Genomic DNA, 20,036 nt, shown 5'->3' on the forward strand with positions numbered 1-20,036 from the left:
GGCCAGTGCTCCAAGATCTTCAGCGGGATTTGAAGAGGGACTGAAGGGGAGTGCAAATGGGACTGGTTTCTGAACACCTTTATTTTCTCGTCTTCATAGATACTCTTGGAAGGGCCTGGCACATTGAAGTTTAGTAATTTTTGCTTGGCCAAAGTAGAAGGTGAAAATTTGGATGAGTTCTTTGCTTTGGTGGCAGCAGAAGAAGGCGGAGGTGATAGTGGGGAAAATGTACTGAAGAAAACTGTAAAAAGTAGAGCCAAAGGTATGTGGAAAGCTTACAGATCAGAATACTGCCCAAGTCATGTGTTTAGGAGATAATGTCGACTTTGTGTTTTTGCCAGTCAAATTAATGTATTGAAAATAACAGTAGAAATCTGGGTATGGGAATGGCTTTGTCCATAGCCCAAAGGTTTTCGCATAGGTCCAATACTGTGTAAAGTACAGGGAATCTCTAACAAAGCTTGTATTCTATCCTTGGCTTTCTATGTCACCACTCATTGAACATGGGGATGGCTATTTTGTCCTGCTTCCTTCTGTATCCTAAGTACTTAAAACAGTGCCTGCCACACACTATAGGCTAAGTAGATATTTTTTCAGCATTGATGAGTAGCTGATATTCTGAAATTAAGGGAGATTGTTAGGGTGCATTTTTGGGAGGTGGTTTTGCTAGTGAGTTGGGGCCTGGAGTGTTAAGAGTTGTACTTGAGGGGGGATTGTGAAGTGATACCTTTTGTAATACTGTTTTTAGAGAGAGAAGGAGTGTGCGAGTGGAGCTGGGGGCAGGAAGGGGAGAAGGAGAGGGAGAGAGAGAATCCAAGCAGGCTCCATGCCAACTGCAGAGCTGATGTGGGACTCAGTCTCACAAGCCTGAGATCATGACATGAGCCAAAATCAAGAGTTGGAGCTTAACTGACAGAGCCATCAGGCGCCCCTCTTTTGTAATGTTCCATGTGTAAATCTGTTGTCAAACTTAACACACGTAATCATTTTCTTCCCACGCAGTTATGTTGGTAGGGACTTCATTTGTTCATTAGTATGTTTATTAACTCAATGTCGAGGGAAGAAGAAAGTGCATAAATCAACAGAAATTTAGACATGTCCTAGACACTGGAGATACGAAAGGGAACAAACAGGCAAAACCCCCAGGCCTAACTAAACTAGCATTCTAATCAGGGAAGACTGACATTCACCTTCAACACCTACTAATGATGTGCCTGGGCATCTTGGGGGTCTTATTTATGCTTGCTTTCTCAGGACCTGGCATAGTAAGGGCAAATAGGCCTTCCGTAAGTGTGTGCTGTGTGAGTGAATGTATGGATGAAATGTGATGGCATAGCAAAAATGTCACCTAGGAGAGCTTTAAACACTGAGGCCACTTGAGACTGCAGCCCTGGCTGTAATGGGCCCTGGGGATACTGTTCGCTGGAAGATTTACCTCAGTGGAATATACTCACTCACCAGTGAGTGGTGATGACTCGCTTCGTGGAAAGAACTTTCTCATTGGAAGATGGGCGGGTTTTCGGTGGAATTCTGGTGGGTGTTCTGCAACCTCTCAACCATGTGACTTAAGAGATGTTAGGGGACCCTCTAGGCTTCAGTTTCTCATCAGTGAATAAGGGAACTTGCTAACTCAATGCTACTTATTTGTAATTTTTCTTTTTAAAGGTTTTATTTATTTGACAGAGATCGCAAGTAGGCAGAGAGGCAGGCAGAGAGTGGGGGAGAAGCAAGCTCCTCATTGAGCAGAGAGCCTGATGCGGGGCTCGATCCCAGGACCCTGGGATTATGACCTGAGCTGAAGGCAGAGGCTTTAACCCACTGAGCCACCCAGGTGCCCCACTTCTTTGTAATATTAAACTTGTATAAAGTCTATGTGGCATACCTTAGTGTTTCTCACTAAACATTGCCTGTTCCCCTGGATTGCATCTTCTCCCTGCCAAAGTTTAGGAAGTGTGAGCAGAAGTGATGGGAGTTACTCTGAGGTGGGCATTTTCAGAGCCAGTGTGCAGTTTGCCATGTTCTTTCCCTCATCTTGGTGATGATGGAAGCCTGTGTTGAGATGGTGTCTCTGTCAGCCTGGCTCTTGGAGTGATTCTGAGGGTCAGGGCCCCTGGGCTGACCTGTGGTGGACGTGTTGGTGGACATTGGGAGTAATAAATAAACCTTTGTTGGTAAGCCAGTGGGAATTTGGGGTGTTCTTGCTATATAATTTAGCCTGTTCTAATGAAAATATTATAATCAAAGGTTCTTTTGATTATTTAAATTTTTACCTTAAAAAAAAAAAGAATATACTGAAGATGCAATAGTATTGTGCCATACCTCTAACTCAAGTGGGTTTTTGAAACCTCTTTGTGTTCTTATGTATCCTTGTAAATGAAACCTTAAAATTAGAAACCATTAAAAGATGTGGAATACACAGGAAGGCCTAGGGAGGTAGATTTGTTTTGGGGATTGATACAAATGCCTAACTTGTTTTTTATACTTCTAGGATCTCTTACATATACAGCGCCAGAAATTTTAAGGGGTGCTGACTTCTCCATCACCAGTGACCTCTGGTCTTTGGGCTGCCTGCTTTATGAAATGTTTTCAGGTGATTACTTTCTGGTTCATTTTAAAATTGAAGCTGGGCACACACAAAAGGATGAAGTCTGTAGGTTGCAGCAATTTTACCTGGAAGATGGGAAAAAAACCTGGCTTTTCCAAAAAAATTTTTTAAAGATTTTATTTATTTATTTGTCAGAGCGCACAAGGAGCCAAAGAGGCAGGCAGAGGCAGAGAGAGAAGCAGACCCCCCCCCCCCCCGATTCGGGACTCAGTCCCAGGACCCTAGGATCATGACCTGAGCCAAAGGCAGTGGCTTAACCCACTGAGCCACTCAGGCATCCCATCAAATTTTTATATAACTGGTTTTAGCTTGCTTTTCTCTGTATTCCTCCTGTATTCTTGGTGTCTACGCATACATCTGGAACCTTTAACATAATACGTTAAGGAACTTCTGAGGTATAGGTGTTTTTCATGATAATCATTTGGAAAAATGTGCCTACTTACTAGATTATTAGATTATTATAATTATTAGAAGTTGTAAGGTACCTTGTGCCTGTGAATTATTCAGATGTGTCCAGTGGCCCATGCAGCCCTGGGATCATGGCAATGATCCATAAATGAATCAGCATATTTGTTAGGCTGATAGGTTTTGACTTATAGAAATATAAAAATATACAGTGTGCCTGGTCTGTACTAAGCATTCAGTAAGTAGTTCTTGCTCTGTATTTTTTCCTATCAATTATATAATCCTAAAATATCTGTAGTTCAGATTTAGAATTATTAGGGATAGCAAAATATTGTCTAATTTTGCAGTTTTTCTTGTGGTTTCAGGAAAACCTCCATTCTTCTCAGAAACTTTTTCAGAATTAGTTGAAAAGATTTTTTATGAGGATCCTTTGCCACCTATTCCAAAAGGTAAGATTTTTAAATTTATTTTTGTGATAAAGGCAGCTAGTTTTCATCTGACACTAATGGTACATTTTTATCTAAAATCAGTTTTTAATTCCTAACCCTCAAATTTACATTTTATAGATTCAGATGGATATTTTTAGAAATGTTAGCATTCCTTTTGCTTTTTTTTTTTCTTTTTAAGACACTAAAATGAAGACCAAAGTACTACTAATAGATTCCCTCATTTAAAAGCACAAATTAGGGACTCCTGGGTGGCTCAGTTTGTTAAGCAGCTGCCTTCGGCTCGGGTCATGATCCCAGCGTCCTGGGATCGAGTCCCACATCAGGCTCCTTGCTCGTCAGGGAGCCTGCTTCTCCCTCTGCCTCTGTCTGCCATTCTGTCTGCCTGTGCTCACTCTCTCTCTCTGATAAATAAATAAAATCTTTAAAAAAAAAAAAATAAAAGCACAAATTATTTTGTGCTCTTAGATCAACAGAAGTCTGATTAAAGATTTTAAAAACCCAACCTTCTGTGTTTTTCTTTCTTGTGTATGTATCATTTACTTATGTTGTGCTTATGTTCCAAGTAGTTATTTCTGTTTAATATTCAAATAAGGGCAAGCCAGGCATTTGTCAGTCCTTCTCTATCTCCATGAATAAGAATGTCCCTGACGTGTTTTTAGTCTTTTTTTAAGCTAGAGTTGTGGTATTTTGAGAGTACTGGAACTTTTATCATGTGAATTTTGATTAACATAACAATCTACCACTAACAATTTTAAGGCAAGAAAAGGAAAAAAACCCGGAACAAACAAAGTAAAGCACTTTGTGCGTGGAAGTGCCATGCTCACAAAAGGAGTTTCAAGACACACACGTGAAAACAGGACTTTATAAAAAAAAAAATGTACATTTTTAGAAGAAAAAAAACTTAGAGAACTAATGTATGGAACTGGGAATACAGAATTCTTTTAGGATTTCAAGAGCCATCCTAAGGAGGAGAAAACCCTCAAAACCTTATTTTGAAAATAGTCTGTACTTACTTAAAAGAACAAAACTGCATTTGTTTGTCTTTTAACTTTTATATCAAGAATGACTGGTTTCTATAAAAGCTATCTCCTGTAATGATGATTTCTGATTTTTGTTTTGTTTTTAATACTCACAGTATTGATTATGGGTCTGTCCTGTAAGTTAAGGATTTTTATGCAGGGAAGAGAAATCTGAAAATGCAGGTGTCAAAGGTATGGTGGCCCAGGCTTATTTAGCGATCTTCCTGTGACTGTGACCATAGTGCCCAATAACACCCTCTGTTTGATGTGTTTGTGCATCGTCTTCATGGCTGCTTGTAACCAGAGGCTGGTAGTGTGGTTGTGATATAATCTAATTTAAAAAGAACTAATAGTTGGAGAATACTGGAATTGGCCAGTATCATCATATTGTGCTATTATTTTCCTGTTAAAAAAATTTTTAGAATAGGGAGCGGGAGAAAAGAGGGATTGCAAATATTTTTATTATGCATTGTGAAGCCACGTTGGTCAAATTAAGAATGCCTCAGAAAATGAGGCATAATTAAAAGTTAAATGCAATAAAGAGAAAATGAAGTCAAGACTTAGTTTTTGAGATTCATGTTTTTTGTGTTCTAGGAAAACACATTTCATTTTATGCCCACACCTCACCCCCATTAAATGGAGGCTGTAATTGTTAGTAATGGATTCAGTGTTCTCTTAAAAATGATACGTGCTTAGAGTACTGTTACTCTAAATGTTTTTGCAGAGTATGTATTCCTATACTTACCACCTGTTTTTCTTTTGGGAATTTGTGTATAGATCCTTCTCTTCCTAAAGCTTCTTCAGATTTTATTAATTTGCTTGATGGTTTACTTCAAAAGGATCCTCAGAAGAGGTATGTGTGGGTAGTATTTTAATATTAAGAAGAGGAATCTTTTTTTCCTTTCACATACTTCTAAAATAGTACTGTTCTATACAGAGAGCTATTCAAATTACTCAACATAAACTCAGATTTCTTTCTTTTTCTTTTTTTTTTTGAGTGTTTATTTTTTCTGTTTGCAGGGGTTATAAAGTTTTTAATTCCAGGTAACATACAGTGTAATATTAAAGATTTATTTATTTTAGAGAAAGTGAGAGAGGGTGAGTGAAGGGAGGGGCAGAGGGAGAGGGAGAAACAGACTCCTTGCTGAGTGGGAATTCCTACATGCAGCTTGACCCGTGAACCTAAGATCATGACCTGAGCTGAAATCAAGAGTCAGCAGCTTAACCTACTGAGCTGCCCTGGAGCCCCTAACACATAGTGTAATATTAGTTTTAGGTGTACCATATAGGGATTCAACAGTTGCATACATCATCCTGGGCTCATCACAGCGAAGGCCCTCCTTTATCCCTGTCACCTATATCCCCCATCCTCCTGCCTTCCTCCCCCCTGGTAGCCAGCAGTTTGTTCTCTCTAGTTAAGAGTCTGTTTCTTGGTTTGGCTCTTTGTTTGCAGGGGTTTTAATCCTGAGGAAGTTTTTGAAGTCCATTTCTCCTTTAATAAATAGTTGCATAGTAGGTTGGTGGATTTTCTTATAACTCCCAGATCCAAGAGGGCATTTTTTCCCATTGTGGATTTCAGGTTAAAACTGTCATATACTTTTGAACGAAGGATGATGCTGTCAAGATAGTTAATGTTATAACTACTGAGTGGTATTTTAATGTGATCTGTTTTTCTGATGATCCTGTCATAACGAGGGTATCAAGTGCGAGGATAATAGGCACAAAGTGACTTTTCCAGGTTACAGTAATGGCAGAAAGTTTGAATTCACTGTGGCAAGGGGTGGAGGAGGGTGGATCTGGTGGGGATCTCCCTGGGTTGGCAGACAAGAGCAACTGGTTTCTACTTCAGATTCTGCCACTAGGTAACTGGGGGGTTTTAGGCAAGTATTTGGGGTCTCTGCTTCAGGGTGTAAAATGAAGTCAGTTTAGTGTAGCATGTAAAATAATCCAGTCTCTAGCTTCCCTAAGTATAAGTGAAAAACTACAGAAGGAGCTGCTAATTCTTGTGTAAGCACACCTTGTGCTTAAATGGATGCTTTTAGGATTGCTGTTATTTTGCTGTGATCTTCCAGACACCTTTTGATAGGATACAAATATACTTAATTTAGGATGGTGTATTCACATTTCCACATGTTTATATCCTTGTATACTTTGTTGCATAAATGGTACCACTCTGTAACCTAGTTCTTCCTATATGTACACTAAGTCCTACATGGCTGCAGAATGTACATGTATACCTTAAGTATAGTAAACATTTATAGTGTTTCTTGATTTAGAATATTCCATGGGCTGCAACAGTAGAAGTCCTTTTGTGTATTTGTTGTTGTTAACTTAGGCAGTTAGCAGCTTTGGACAGATTTATGACTGTGGGGTTGGTGGCCAGAGGCTAAGAACATGAAACAGTTTGATGCCTTTGCTACATTCTTGGAATGTGTGCTGGTTTAGTAACCCTCCCAGTGTTACCTTCAGTGGACTTTGACCTTATATTTGCTAAGCTGCCAGATAAAAAAGAAAGAAATTTCACTTTATTGGCATTTAAAAATTTCTGCTAGTGAGTTTTAAGAGCCCTTTGTACAAAAGGGATATTGTATGTAATTGCATATTCCTTTTGTTAATCACGTTTTAATTTTGACCTAGGTAGGTTTTATTATATTTTCTTTTAAGTAGGTTCCATGCCCAGTGTGGAGCCCAACTCAGGGCTTGAACTCATGACCCTGAGATCAAGATCTGAGCTGAAGTCAGAGTCGGATGCTTACCTGACTGAGCCACCCAGGCGCCCTAAAGTGATTTTATTTCATAATCATATATTCTCTTTCATTTTGAAATTTCAGTTAGGCTTAATCATTCCTCGTCTGATGATTATAACCAGAAGCATGCTTTATTAGTTGTAAAAAGTAATGCTTTGAAAGTGAGTCTGAGTCTGGGTTTTAGATACGGTCTGAAGTCCTTCTAATATGGGTGAACTAGCTAGATAACCTTTTAGCTCCTACACAGAAGTATGACTATGTAAAATTATGAGGTTAATTTTCTTATTTCTGAATGCAGTTTTAAAAGGGAAGTTCCCAAAATGAAATGTGTGAAACAGGTAGGGTATACAGAATAAAGGATGACAGAATTATAGATTGATAATGTTGGATATATTTAGTTTAAAATTTTAAGCTAATTTTAGATTCCATTCATAGAATGTTTTTGAGAACCCAAAATGTTTTTATCAGGCTCTGTCGAATATGAGCCCTGAAACTTCTAATACTTAATTATTGGACTCTTTAATTCTATACTATTTAAGTTTCTGAATTATTTTTTCGTGTTTCATTAAGAGATTAATTATATACTAAAATGAAACTAGGGGCACCTGGGTGGCTCAGTCGGTTCATGTCTGACTCTTGGTTTTGGCTCAGGTCATGATCTCAGGGTGGTGCAATTGGGCCCCGAGTCAGGCTCCACGCTCAGCGGAAAGTCTGCTTGAGACTTTCTCCCTCATCTGCTCGGCCATATGCTTGCTGTCTTGGGCTCTGCCTTTCAAATAAATAAATAAAATCTTAAAAACAATTAAATGAAAGAATTTCTGAGGTATATTTATAGAGAGAAATTTATAAATCATAAATTCTGGTAGATGTAGTTGGGACATGACTTGGGAATTGTGGATGGTAGATCATGTTAAAATAGAGTTTTTAACATTTTTGTTTTATAAAGATTAACTTGGGCAGGCCTACTGCAGCATTCATTTTGGAAGGATGCCTTCACTAGGAAAGATCAGGAATCAAGCATTGAGGATTCCAACATCAGGTAGTAATATAAGCTTATCTTTGTGAGGGGGGCATGGTTATTAAATGATCTTCCTGATTACTGTTCTATCAATTTAGTGTCAATGACATGAATTTCTCTGCTTGCTAGGAGAAAATCTTTTAAGTTTTGCTAAAGGATTTAATCATGACATTGTGTTCTCAACTTTGTTCATTTTCTCATTAGTTGTTTATTATTCAGTCAGTGATTTAGTATGGTAGTCATTAGCTCTGACCACCAAATGTAACTCACATTCCACCTTGCAGGCACATAGTAGGATTTCCTTTCCCCCTTTTGAGTTAGGTGTGGTCCTGGGACTGGCTTTGGCTAATGAAACATGAGCAGAAGCGATGTGTGTTCTGCATAGAAACCTTTGTGTGTCAGATCTCACATTTCTTCATGCTGATGAGGTAACTGGGATGAAAATGTCCAAATGGGGTTGCTGTCAGGCTGAGTCTTCAGTGACTGTGATTAGTGTTGCTTTCCTGCCAGCCTTCAATGGCTGTGTGTATGAGTGAGACAAAGTTAGGAGACTCAAGCCACTGGGATTTGTGCATTGTAGGTTACCACAGCATAACCTAGCTCCTGTCTGAGCCTGACTGAAATACCTCATTTTTATTATATAGTCTTCTTAGCCCAGGACACTTACACAAGTAATTTTTATTAAGAACCAGGTGAGAAGTGGTCAAGTAAAGTTCTGCTAGTTAGCTTTCCTCCCTCTCCACTTATTCAGTGGTGAATGGTTGTCTGATTCTTGATTTTCATTTTGGCAAATTCAGTGTATTGGATGGAGAACACTGAATTTTAATAAGGTCTCTCCCTAACTTGGGTTTCTCTGATCCAGTGAGATTTAACCGTACTTTCCCCATTGTGTTAGGCTTTGGGGGAACTCCAGAAAGCGGGACCCTGGTCTTGGTCCTCCTGCATCAGCAAGTCACAGAACACCTCTGCCCTTAGTTTGTCATCTTCCCTTTTAATCTCTGTGCTTTTGATTTCTTTTCTTGCCTTATTGCCCTTGCTGAGCCTTTTTTTTTTTTTTTTCTCTTCTTTCCTGTAAGATGTTGAATCAGTAGTGATGAAATTTAACATCTTTGCCTGGTTTCTGATTCTGGGATGAAAGCCTTCAGCCTTTCACCATTAAGTACAATGAGCTGGAGGTTTGTGTAGCTGCTCTTTTTAGTTTGAATGAACATTCAGTTTTATAAAATGCCTTTTAGTATCAGTTGATGAAGATCATACGCATTTTCTTCTTGAGACTCTGATTATGGACTCTTACATACATTGGTTTTCAAATATTGAACCAGCCTTGTAATCCCACAATAAACCCTACTTAGTCACACTCTGTGTTATAATTTTTATGTTTTGCTGCAGGTATTTGGGGCCAAGTGGCAGGAGGACAGCAAGACAGGAGAAAGATAGAACAGAGCAACAGGGATTTGCTTTATGTTCTTGGGATCCTAGCTATCTGATTAGAGAAGATACCCCTCCTTCAGTTTTAGGCACCAGCTAGAAGCTGCTGCTTTCCCAGCTAGCTGCAGCAGGATTACCTGGAGGCTGGAACAGAATAAAATGGAAAAAGAAAAAAAAAAATTGAAAAAACCAAAACAAACCAGGGAATTTCCCCTTAGAGGTACCTTTTCCTGTTCTGTAGAACAGAACTAGGAAGATTCTCTTGAGGGGTCCTCTTGTCTGTACTCATTGCCTTAGAGGCTAGGCCAGGCCATACTGGAAGGGGTAAAAAGGAAACTCACTGTGGGTTTATAGGTACTTTGAGTTTTGGTTTCTTTCTCCAGTCTGCATGCTGTATTTATTTTTCAGAGATAAGGTTTATATATTCCATACAATGCCTTTGGTATTGTAAGTGCTCATTTTAGCCACTCTGTGACTATACTTTCCAACCCCATGGCTTTGCCAGATGTTACCTGTAATTTAATGATCTTTTCCCATCTCTTGTTCTACACAGAAAATTCTAGAAAACTCAAAAGTAAATTTGATCGTGTTGCCTTTCTCCTGTTGAACAGCAGGAAAGTGATGGAGCTTTCTGGGACACAAGATCGCAAGGAGTTTTTGAAGCCTCCGAGCAGACAAGCCAAGGGGGAGAAGAGCGGTCAGCGCTTAAGTCACTCTTTCAGACTAGGTGCGCTCTCACTATAGCACGTTCGTGTCACTGATACTTTTTAAGGGTTTCTAGTTTTTGTTACCATTCTCTTTAAGTTTCTGTCTGTATCCTGCTCTGCTCATAATATTTTTGGTCCTTTATGGATAATGTTTATCTTTTCTGCCACAGAAAATCCAGCTGAGTTGAGGCCTAAAAGTACTGTTGGAGGTCAACCGAATGAGTCCATGTTTCTTCTCAGGTAGGTAAGATGACAGAGCAGCAGGGAATCCATGGGAGGTGACAGTGGGGTCTTCCCAAAGTATCTCTTGTCCTGGTGGCAAACCATGTTGTGCAGACATACAGGACAGGGATATGAATGCCAGATTCCAGTTTCACTCTCTGCTTTCAAAGTTACTATTAAGGGCGCCTGGGTGGCTCAGTGGGTTAAGCCGCTGCCGCCGAGCCGCTGCTCAGGTCATGATCTCAGGGTCCTGGGATTGAGTCGTGCACTGGGCTTTCTGCTCAGCAGGGAGCCTGCTTCCCTCTCTCTCTCTGCCTGCCTCTCTGTCTGCTGTGATCTCTGTCTGTCAAATAAACAAATACAATCTTTAAAAAAAAAAGTTACTGTTAAGTGCTGACAATTGGAATGTTGACTTGGCTGTGCATTTTTAACTTTTTAACAGCACCACCCATTTTTCCTATTCATAAGGGTTAAAACCTCTTCATTTTGTACTTTCCCTTCAAATAGTTGAATTTGAAATTTTAGCAGTCTCTTTTTTATTGGTTAAAGACCTACAGGAAAGAACAGGTTTTTTTTGTTTGTTTGTTTTTTTAAGTGTTGTTTTATATGGAAGCATAAATAGTGTTCACCTAATAATGTAATTATCAAATAGTTAAGTATCAGAATAGTATTTTAATGTGATTAAGAAAAATACATTTAAAATTTTAGTAATACGTCTTAAGTTTTGTATTTTATTTATGGTTTTAATCTTAGACACAGTATTATTTAATGACATAGGGGTTATAACAATAAACTAAGGTTTCCTGAGTTATTTTACCCTATTTAATTATAAAATATGTTAACTTTTATCTATATACCTCTAGGCATTTTATCTTACTTTTTATGTTTTTATTATTATTTTTAAAGATTTTATTTATTTATTTGACAGAGATCACAAGTAGGCAGAGAGGCAGGCAGAAAGAGGAGGAAGCAGGCTCCCCATTGAGCAGAGAGAGCCTGATGCGGGGCTTGATCCCAGGACCCTGGGATCATGATCTGGGCCGAAGGCAGAGGCTTTAACCCACTGAACCACCCAGGCGCCCCCATTCTAGGCATTTTAAAGTCAGTTTTTAAAAACTTTGTATAATCTTTGGCGTATTTTGTGAATTAAATAAGGATTTGTTCTAGGAATAAATAGATAAGTAAAAGGAGTGAGAATCCTGATACTTGGGAATTTGAAGGAACTTATTGAAAAATACCCTAATTATCTGAGTGGAAACTTTTTTTTTGTTGTTTGTTTTTTGAAGATTTATTTATTTATTTGACAGAGATCACAAGTAGGCAGAGAGGCGGGCAGAGAGAAAGGGGGAAGCAGGCTCCCTGCCAAACAGAGAGCCTGATCCCAGGACTCTAAGATCATGACCTGAGCCGAAGGCAGAGGCTTAACTCACCGAGCCACCCAGGCACCCCCAAAATTTCTTAAAATATGAAAAACTCCAAATCAGAGACCCAAGTACAATAGAGTGACCCACAGAGTATGACAACCATTTTTAAGTCTAGGAGGAGTCATTAAAAATAGATGCAGATTATAACTTGTTTCTTAAATAGATACCAAGATCATTTGCCATTTCAAACATTGAGATAAAATTGTAAATATTTTCCATCCTTTGTAGAATGTCTGTATTTTGTTAATCCTGATACCAGCAGACATCTACACAATAATCAGTATTTTAAGATTTCTAGTTAAAATAGAAACTGTGATATATAACATAGATTGTATAAATAAGAGATCATAAATTAGCTGGGAAATTGCGTTAAAGACATTTACAAAAGTGTCAGATAAACACAAATTAGAATTTAAATATATGAGATCACCTAGAATCTTTTTTTTTTTCCCCCCTCTCGTGAGGTGTGTGTGTGTGTGTTTTTTCCTCCAGATAATAGTTAACACGTGGAAGTTTCTAAAATCTGAGTAATGTTGACTGGTTGGTATTTTCCAGTACTCGTCCAACTCCAAGAACGAGCACTGCAGTGGGATTAAGTCCTGGTGAGGACAGGACTCAGCATTCACCCCAGAAGACTTCTCCTTCAACCAAGGTGAACACAAAGGAACTTTTTCTTGTTTTTTGTTTGTTTGTTTGTTTGTTTGTTTTCATATAAGATAGACTTAGAAGAATAATTACCAAGTTCATCTCTGAACTATGATCGAAGTGATGAAATTTACAATTAAGTCATCTTCTTTGATGATCACTGGTTTTTTTGCTAAGTACTCTTTTTTTTTTTTTTTTTTTTTTATAAAGATTTTATTTATTTATTTGACAGAGAGAAATCACAAGTAGATGGAGAGGCAGGCAGAGAGAGAGAGAGAGAGGGAAGAAGGCTCCCTGCTGAGCAGAGAGCCCGATGCGGGACTCGATCCCAGGACCCTGAGATCATGACCTGAGCCGAAGGCAGCGGCTTAACCCACTGAGCCACCCAGGCACCCCTTTGCTAAGTACTCTTAAGAGGGAGTTAGGTCTTTGATAACGGCTTTCCTGAGATGTGACTGACATCCATGCAATTCACTTGGACAGAGTGTATAGTTCAGGTCTTTGAGCATATTCATGCAGTCATGCAGCCATCATCATGGTCATTTTGAAAACACTAATTATGCCACAAAGAAACCCCACACTTACTAGCCGTCACTCCTGTTTTCCCTCAATTTCTCTCACCTCTTACCCTAGGCAACCACTCTTCTTGGTCTTTAGATATTTGTTTATTCTGGACATCACATGTAAATGAAATAACATAATATGTGTTCTTTTGTGACTGGCTTTCTTCACCTAACCTCATGTTTTTTTAAGATTCATCCAAATTATAGCATGTATCAGTCCTTTGTTTCTTTTTAGTGCCAAAAATTTATTGCATATGCCACATTAGATAGACCCATTCATGGGTTGGTGGACATTTGGGTCTTTTCCACCTTGTGGTTGTTGTGACTTGGGCTGCTGTGAACATCCATACATAAGGTTTTGAGGGAGCATGTGTTTAATTTCTCCTCATACCTGTAGGAGTGTAATCGCGGCATTGTGTGGTAACTGCCGTTTTACATTGCCCCCAGCAGTGATGAGAATGCCAGTGTTGACCTATCCCTAACAAAACTTGGTACTGTCCATTTGTTTTCTAATTATGGTAAAAGAGATATTATGTAAAATTTACCATTGGACTATTTTTAAGTGGACAATTCTGTGGCATTAAGTACCTTCCCATTTTTTTTCAACCATTCCCACCATCTATCTCCAGAACTTTTTTATATCCCAAACTGAGACTATGTACCCACTAAACAGTCTTGGCAGCTATGATTCTCCTCTCTGTGTCTGTGAAGTTGCCTAGTCATCTCATCTAAGTGGAACCATATAATATTTGCCCTTTTGTGTCTGGCTTATAACACTCAGTGTGATATCTTCTGGGTCCATCCATGTTGTGGCATGTGTCACTTTTATTCCTTTTTAAGGCTGAATAATAATCCATCGTGTATAAATCACATATTGTTTATCTGTTCATCTTTGGACACTTTGGTTGCTTCAGCCTTTGGGGTGGTGAATAATTCATGGTAGCTGTACTGGGGGGTGTGAAATTGTATCTAGTTTTGATTGTCATTTCTGATGGCTAATTATGTTGAGTATATTTTCATATATATATGTGTGTATGTATATACATATATACATATATATATATATATATGTATTTCCTTTGGAAGAATTCAAATCCTTACCCATTTGAGTTGTAGGAATTCTTTGTATATTCTGGTGGTGGTGTCCTTTGAAGCACAGATATTTTTAATTTTGATGTAGTTCAAATGATCTCTGTGTGCATGTTTGTTGTTGCCTATGCTTGTGGTGTCATAATTTAGAAGCCATTGGCTACTTGAAGGTTACAAAGGTTTATGCCTATGCTTAGCTCTTATCTTTAGCTCTTTAATGCATTTGAGTTAATTTTTGTATATGGCATGAGGCATATGCCAGCTTCATTGTTTTGCATGTGGATTTCCATTTCTTAGCACTATTTGTTGAAAAGACTGTTCTTTCCCCAGTTAATTATCTTGGCATTCTTGTTGACTATCAATGGACTATAAAAGCGAGGTTTATTTCCGGACTCTTTGGTCTGTTGATCTATGCATCCTTCTCATGCTGGTAGTATAGTAACTGGTTAGCTACTTTATTTTCTATTTTAAGAGATAGAGCACAAGGGCGATGGAGGGATGAGGGGGAGTAGAAGATGAAGGAGAGAGAGATTTCCCAGACAGGCTTCATGCCCAACCCGGAGCTCAGTGTGGGGCTTGATCTCCTGACCCCGAGATCATGACATGAGCTGAAGTTAAGAGTTGAACATTCAACCGACTGAGCCACACAGGTGCCCCAATAATTTTTTTTTTTTTTAAGTAGACTCTGCCCAGCGTGGAGCCCAATGAGGGGCTTGAACTCATGACCCTGAGATCTAAGAGTCGAACACTTAACTGGCTGGCCACCCTGATGCCCCTAGCTAGCTATTCTTCTTCCTTTTTTTTTTTTTTTTTTTTTTTTAAAGATTTTATTTATTTATAGAGCACACAAGTAGGGGGAACAGGAGAGAGAGGGAGAAGCAGGCTCCCCGCTGAGCGGGGAGCCAGTTGTGCAGCTCAATCCCAGGACCCTAAAATCATGACATGAGCCAACGACAGCCGCCTAACTCACTGAACCATGCAGGTGCCCCCAGCTAGCTATTCTTGATCGTCATAGCCTTTTAGTAAGTTTTGAAGTTAGGAGGTATAATTCTTCTAACTTTGTTCTTTTTCGAGGTTGTTTTGGTTGTTTTGTTCTGTGTTCCTTGCATTTCCATGTGAATTTTAGGATCAGTTTTCACTTTGCATGTTTCTGAAGAAGGCAGGTGGGATTGTGATAGCAGTGATATTGAATTTGGGGAGTATGGCTATTTTAACAATGTACAGTTTTCCTCCGTGAATGTGGACTGTGTTTCTGTTTGTTTACATCTTTAGTTTCCTTCATTTAGTTGTTTTTGAATGCAGAGATATTTTGAATTAGTTTTTCCAAGTTAACTCATTGTTCTTAGTGCTTGAGAGATATACTTCCTTTTAGTTCTTTAATTTTTAATATGAAATGCATTTGGACTGCACAAAACTTACTTCTGCAATGAAATGAAATATAAATGCATTATAATAAAATCTCATTCTGCTAATAATTGTTTAGTTATATGTGAAATAGAAAATCAGTGTAAAGGTTAAAAAAATGCATTTTGAAATAGATGTTGAATATCTTCTGGCACATGGTTATTGTAGAAAAGTTTACTTAATCATTTTATTGAGAATACTCAAGCAGTAATTATATAAGTACTATATGAGAATATTTTTTTTCTAAGTGATACTTTTAAATTTAATTACAAAATTTTTATAATTGTAGAAAACTTGGAAACTGTACAAGAGGACAAAAAAACAAAATAAAACCCTACTTTAATTACCCAGAGGAACCACGGGTTACAATTTGATATTTCTTTTTGGTTCTATACATATGTATTCATTTTCAAACACGGGAACATAATTTTTTAAACTTAATTTTTTTTCATTTGGTGGATTATAGTGTTTGATCATTTAGTTTATTCCTGAGCATTATATTTTATTTTTGGCTATCATGAGTGGGTTTTTTTAAATTAAACATTTTTTTTTTTTTTTTTTTTTTTTAGAGAGCATGAGTAGGGGTTGGGGAGGGACAGAGGGAGAGGGAGAATCTGAACAGGCTTTACACCCTGTGCAGAGCCCGATGCAGGTCTCAATCTAACGACCCTGAGATCATGACCTGAGCTGAATGAAATTAGGAATTAGACACCTAACCGACTGAGCTACACAGGCTTCCTTGGTATCTCATTTTTGTAATGTTACCCATGCCTACATTTCGTTTATATATAGGAAATTAATTTTTACATATAAATTTCTAACTGGTCTGCCTAATTCTCATAAGAATATATTATATACTAATATAACTAATTCATTATGGTCTTTCTTTGAAGTCTTTGTCTTGAAAGTTCATATCTTTAAGCATTAAAATTTTTGTTTTCCGAAGTTGTTCCATACTTACTCTTCATGTATTTTTTTATATGTCTGTTTTCTAAGTTACAAAGGGGTGATGTTGGTTCCAGTAACTTTGTTAGCTACTTACTCTATTCCTTTTTTCATGCCCCTGCCTCAGTTTTGGATAATTTCCTCATTTTTCACTTCACTGATTTGGTTTTATCTTGTTCAGTTTGCTGGTTGGTGTTTCAGTGGAAATTCTTAATGTATAAATTCTCTCTTTTTTTGTCTTATGTGAAGTCCTAATGCATAACACTAGGAATGAGAGTTCTGTTTACTGTTTAAGTAGAGCACAAAGAAACATCTCATAGAATTGTTAGCAAATAACCTGGTTACTCCTTTTCATTATGTGTTAGCTCTACTTCACCTTTTATAAAGGTAGATGTGTAACACTTAGGTAACAGGTTAGTACTTGACCCTGAGATTCTTTTATGCTGTAATTTTAACTTCGTACTGAATATTCTGTAAGGCGGAATAAAGTGATGAGCGTCCAGTGGATGAATGATAAAAACCATGCTGGTGACTGAAAAACCAGTTTGCCTCCTCATAGTTTAGAGCATCAGACTAGAGAAGCTCCGTTTTCTGGTCCTCACTAGCCTTTGTGGCAAACACAAACAAGTCCATTACTTTGAGCTTTCTGTGTTTTACTTCTGTAAAAATGGGAATGATACAGATGACTGAAGATCTTTGTGAGAATCAAAGAATTCTGTGGTGAAAGTGTTTGATTTGCAAAGTGAGTGATTCACTGATCTAGGTGACCCTTCCAGGGGTGTCTTACTCAACATCTTATGAGCTCAGTTTTTAAAAGCTCTTCATGAGTCACAGAAACAAAGCCTCATTTTTGTTCTTATTTCAGAATACAAGTGGACACCTGAGTCAGCAGGACCTGGAATCCCAGATGAAAGAGCTTATCTACATGGACTCTGATCTCGTTGTCACCCCCATCATCGACAACCCAAAGGTGTGGAAAGATGCTCTAAGAGATGAGGGCTGAGCTTTAGCCTTCCCTGAGAGCTGTACTCCTGGTGTGATATTGTCATCACAAATATTCTTTGCCTTATTTTCTTGGCTGATCCTCTGTCTGCTTTTGTGTCACTCATGCTGTGTGGCTACATTTCTTTCTGTCCTGTCTGTAACACTCTCCTTTCTGCTTCACTGAGTGGTGAGGTTTTTTTCTTCCTCTTCTGCATCAGCTCAGTCCTCCCTCCCTCCCCTCCATCTGTGGGCTTCTAGGCCTCAGACCTTTGTTTCTCAGTCCCTTCGTTTCTCCATGCATACTTGGGTAAATTTCTCTAAGCGCTCTAACTGTGCATGTGTTATGAAAGCAGATGGGAGTGAGCACTGCTCCCTTCAGCTGGGGTGGATGGGCAGGGCACACAGAGACCACACCCTCTCACAGGTGCTCAGGACTGCAGACCAGATGGTAGGGAGACACTGGGAGCTTGGGGAGTCATGTTTCACCGGTATACTTTGTACCCAGCATGATTTTTGTTGCTTCATGTCACTTTGAATGTACTACTGTATTACTGGGGAATGATGAGTATTCTCCTTAAGAAAATAAACATTAATTTTTCAGTCCCTCTGTACTACCTATTCTGTTACTTAATTTTCTTTTTTTCTTTCTTAAAGTCTTTCTATTTCAATTCATGGCCATTTTCTCTCCTCTTATTGGGGAACATTAATTTAGAACCAATGGGTTTTTGGATGTGTATTTACTAGGTAGACAAGATTTAATATAGATTACCCAGCAGTTTTTCATAATGGAGCTAATTCTTTTTATGAGCTCAGCTGTCTGGCAGAATAATTGTATTTTATGCCAAATTTAATGTGTAATAGGTCATTTTCCCAGTAGACTTTCTAAGAACAGTTTGTAATATCTTTTGACCATATTTTTTCTGCTTATTTCTTTTATGACCATGCTTAATTGTTTTGGGGAAGCCTTAGGAGAAATTTTTTTAACTTCTAATTTTAAACATACAGAAACGGTCCAAAAATAGTGGAGTTACTGTATAGTTTTTACCCAGCTTCTCCTAATGTTAGCATCTTATAGCACCATAGAAGGGTTAGCAAAGCCAGGGAATTAACATTGGCACAGTGCTAATAACTAAATTCCTAAATTTATTTGAAATTTACTAGTTTGTACTACTGATGTCCTTTTTCTGTTCTAGGGTTTGTTAACAGTTTGCTGTTAGGCCTTCTTTTCCTTCTACTTCCTGTCCTTGTCTTTCATGGCCCTGTGGTAATTTCTCAGTCATTTCTTGGCTTTCATGACTTTGACATTGAAGTGTACTGATCAGGTATTTTGTAGAATGTCGCTCAAGCTGGGTTTATCTGTTTCTTATGATTATTATGTATGAGGTTCTGCATTTTTGGCAAGAATACTACCAGCAAAGCTTTTTAAAATTCTCTCTCTGTAGCGAGGTTTTGGAGGATTTAGACTTAGAGATGATGGTTGAACTTTTTAATTAAACGTCTCAAGATGAAAGTACCTTTTGTTCTAAACTTATGGATCCAGCTAACCATTTTTTTCCCCCCTTCCTTAAAAAACCAGTCGTGTGCTTTCCTTTTCATGCTGTTTACAGCTTCCTAAGTGGTGTGTTCTCAAATTCAACCATGAAGTTCTTACCATTCTTTAAAACCTTACCCCCTTTCCAGCTCTTCCACAAACCTTGTCAGCCTAAAGTGCTCGCTGCTTTCTCTAATATTTTAAAAAGTTTTTTCTCTAGGGGACTGTCCTATAATTATGTCCTGCCCAGTTTGCATTGTTCAATATTTGTTTGTTTGTTTTAACATGTTTCCAGTCAGAGTATCAGCTTCCTGACTGTAGGATCTTGTTTTTCACATCTTTGTTTTTCACATCTTTATCCTCCTTAGTATTTAGCCTCCTGCCTCACCCTCTCAGGTGCCCAATAAATATTTGTTGATATGACTAAATTTCTAACCTAGAGTTTTATTAGCTAAAGAGGATATCCTTTTGAGGATATCCTTACCAGGATAAATTGCTTCTTTTTTAATGAAGCTTTATTTTATGTCCGATGTCTATTGAAGTGATATTCTAAAAATTTTACCTATTTAAAGTAAATTCTACCCCCAACATGGGGTTTGAACTCACAACCCAGAGATCAGAAGTCACATTTTCTACTGACTGAGCCAGCGAGGTTCCCTGAAATGATTTTATTTTTATAAATTATTATCTGTCTTTTGTATTTGAATCTGAAGGGCAGTGTTGAATTCTTTTTCGTTTTAGTGACAAATTTTCATTGTTTTTTTTTTCCTGCCCTAATTGATTTATAATCAATATAACGGGAGATATATCAGGAGGTAGATATCTGTCTCAAAAGGCATCTTAAAAGTGTT

The 20,036-nt window shown here is 38.1% G+C and overlaps 1 protein-coding gene across 9 annotated transcripts in view; it reads left to right on the forward strand.

Annotated features, from left to right (window-relative positions):
* ULK4 (unc-51 like kinase 4) overlaps nt 1–20,036 on the forward strand; it is a 653,086-nt gene that overhangs the window by 13,720 nt on the left and 619,330 nt on the right. For 8 of the 9 annotated variants that reach the window (XM_004754228.3, XM_013057115.2, XM_013057114.2 and 5 more), the window contains exons 5-13: nt 100–262; nt 2,489–2,590; nt 3,376–3,459; nt 5,256–5,331; nt 8,172–8,264; nt 10,283–10,398; nt 10,549–10,618; nt 12,580–12,676; nt 17,536–17,640. In XM_004754228.3, the coding sequence (XP_004754285.1) occupies nt 100–262; nt 2,489–2,590; nt 3,376–3,459; nt 5,256–5,331; nt 8,172–8,264; nt 10,283–10,398; nt 10,549–10,618; nt 12,580–12,676; nt 17,536–17,640 (906 nt within the window). The remainder of the gene's footprint in view (nt 1–99; nt 263–2,488; nt 2,591–3,375; nt 3,460–5,255; nt 5,332–8,171; nt 8,265–10,282; nt 10,399–10,548; nt 10,619–12,579; nt 12,677–17,535; nt 17,641–20,036) is intronic. The other variant, XM_004754229.3, reaches the window with a different exon arrangement.

The sequence above is a fragment of the Mustela putorius genome, unplaced genomic scaffold (assembly GCF_011764305.1).
Source record: "Mustela putorius furo isolate JIRA1106 unplaced genomic scaffold, ASM1176430v1.1 tig00003834_pilon_pilon_pilon, whole genome shotgun sequence".
NCBI classification, from domain to species: domain Eukaryota; kingdom Metazoa; phylum Chordata; class Mammalia; order Carnivora; family Mustelidae; genus Mustela; species Mustela putorius.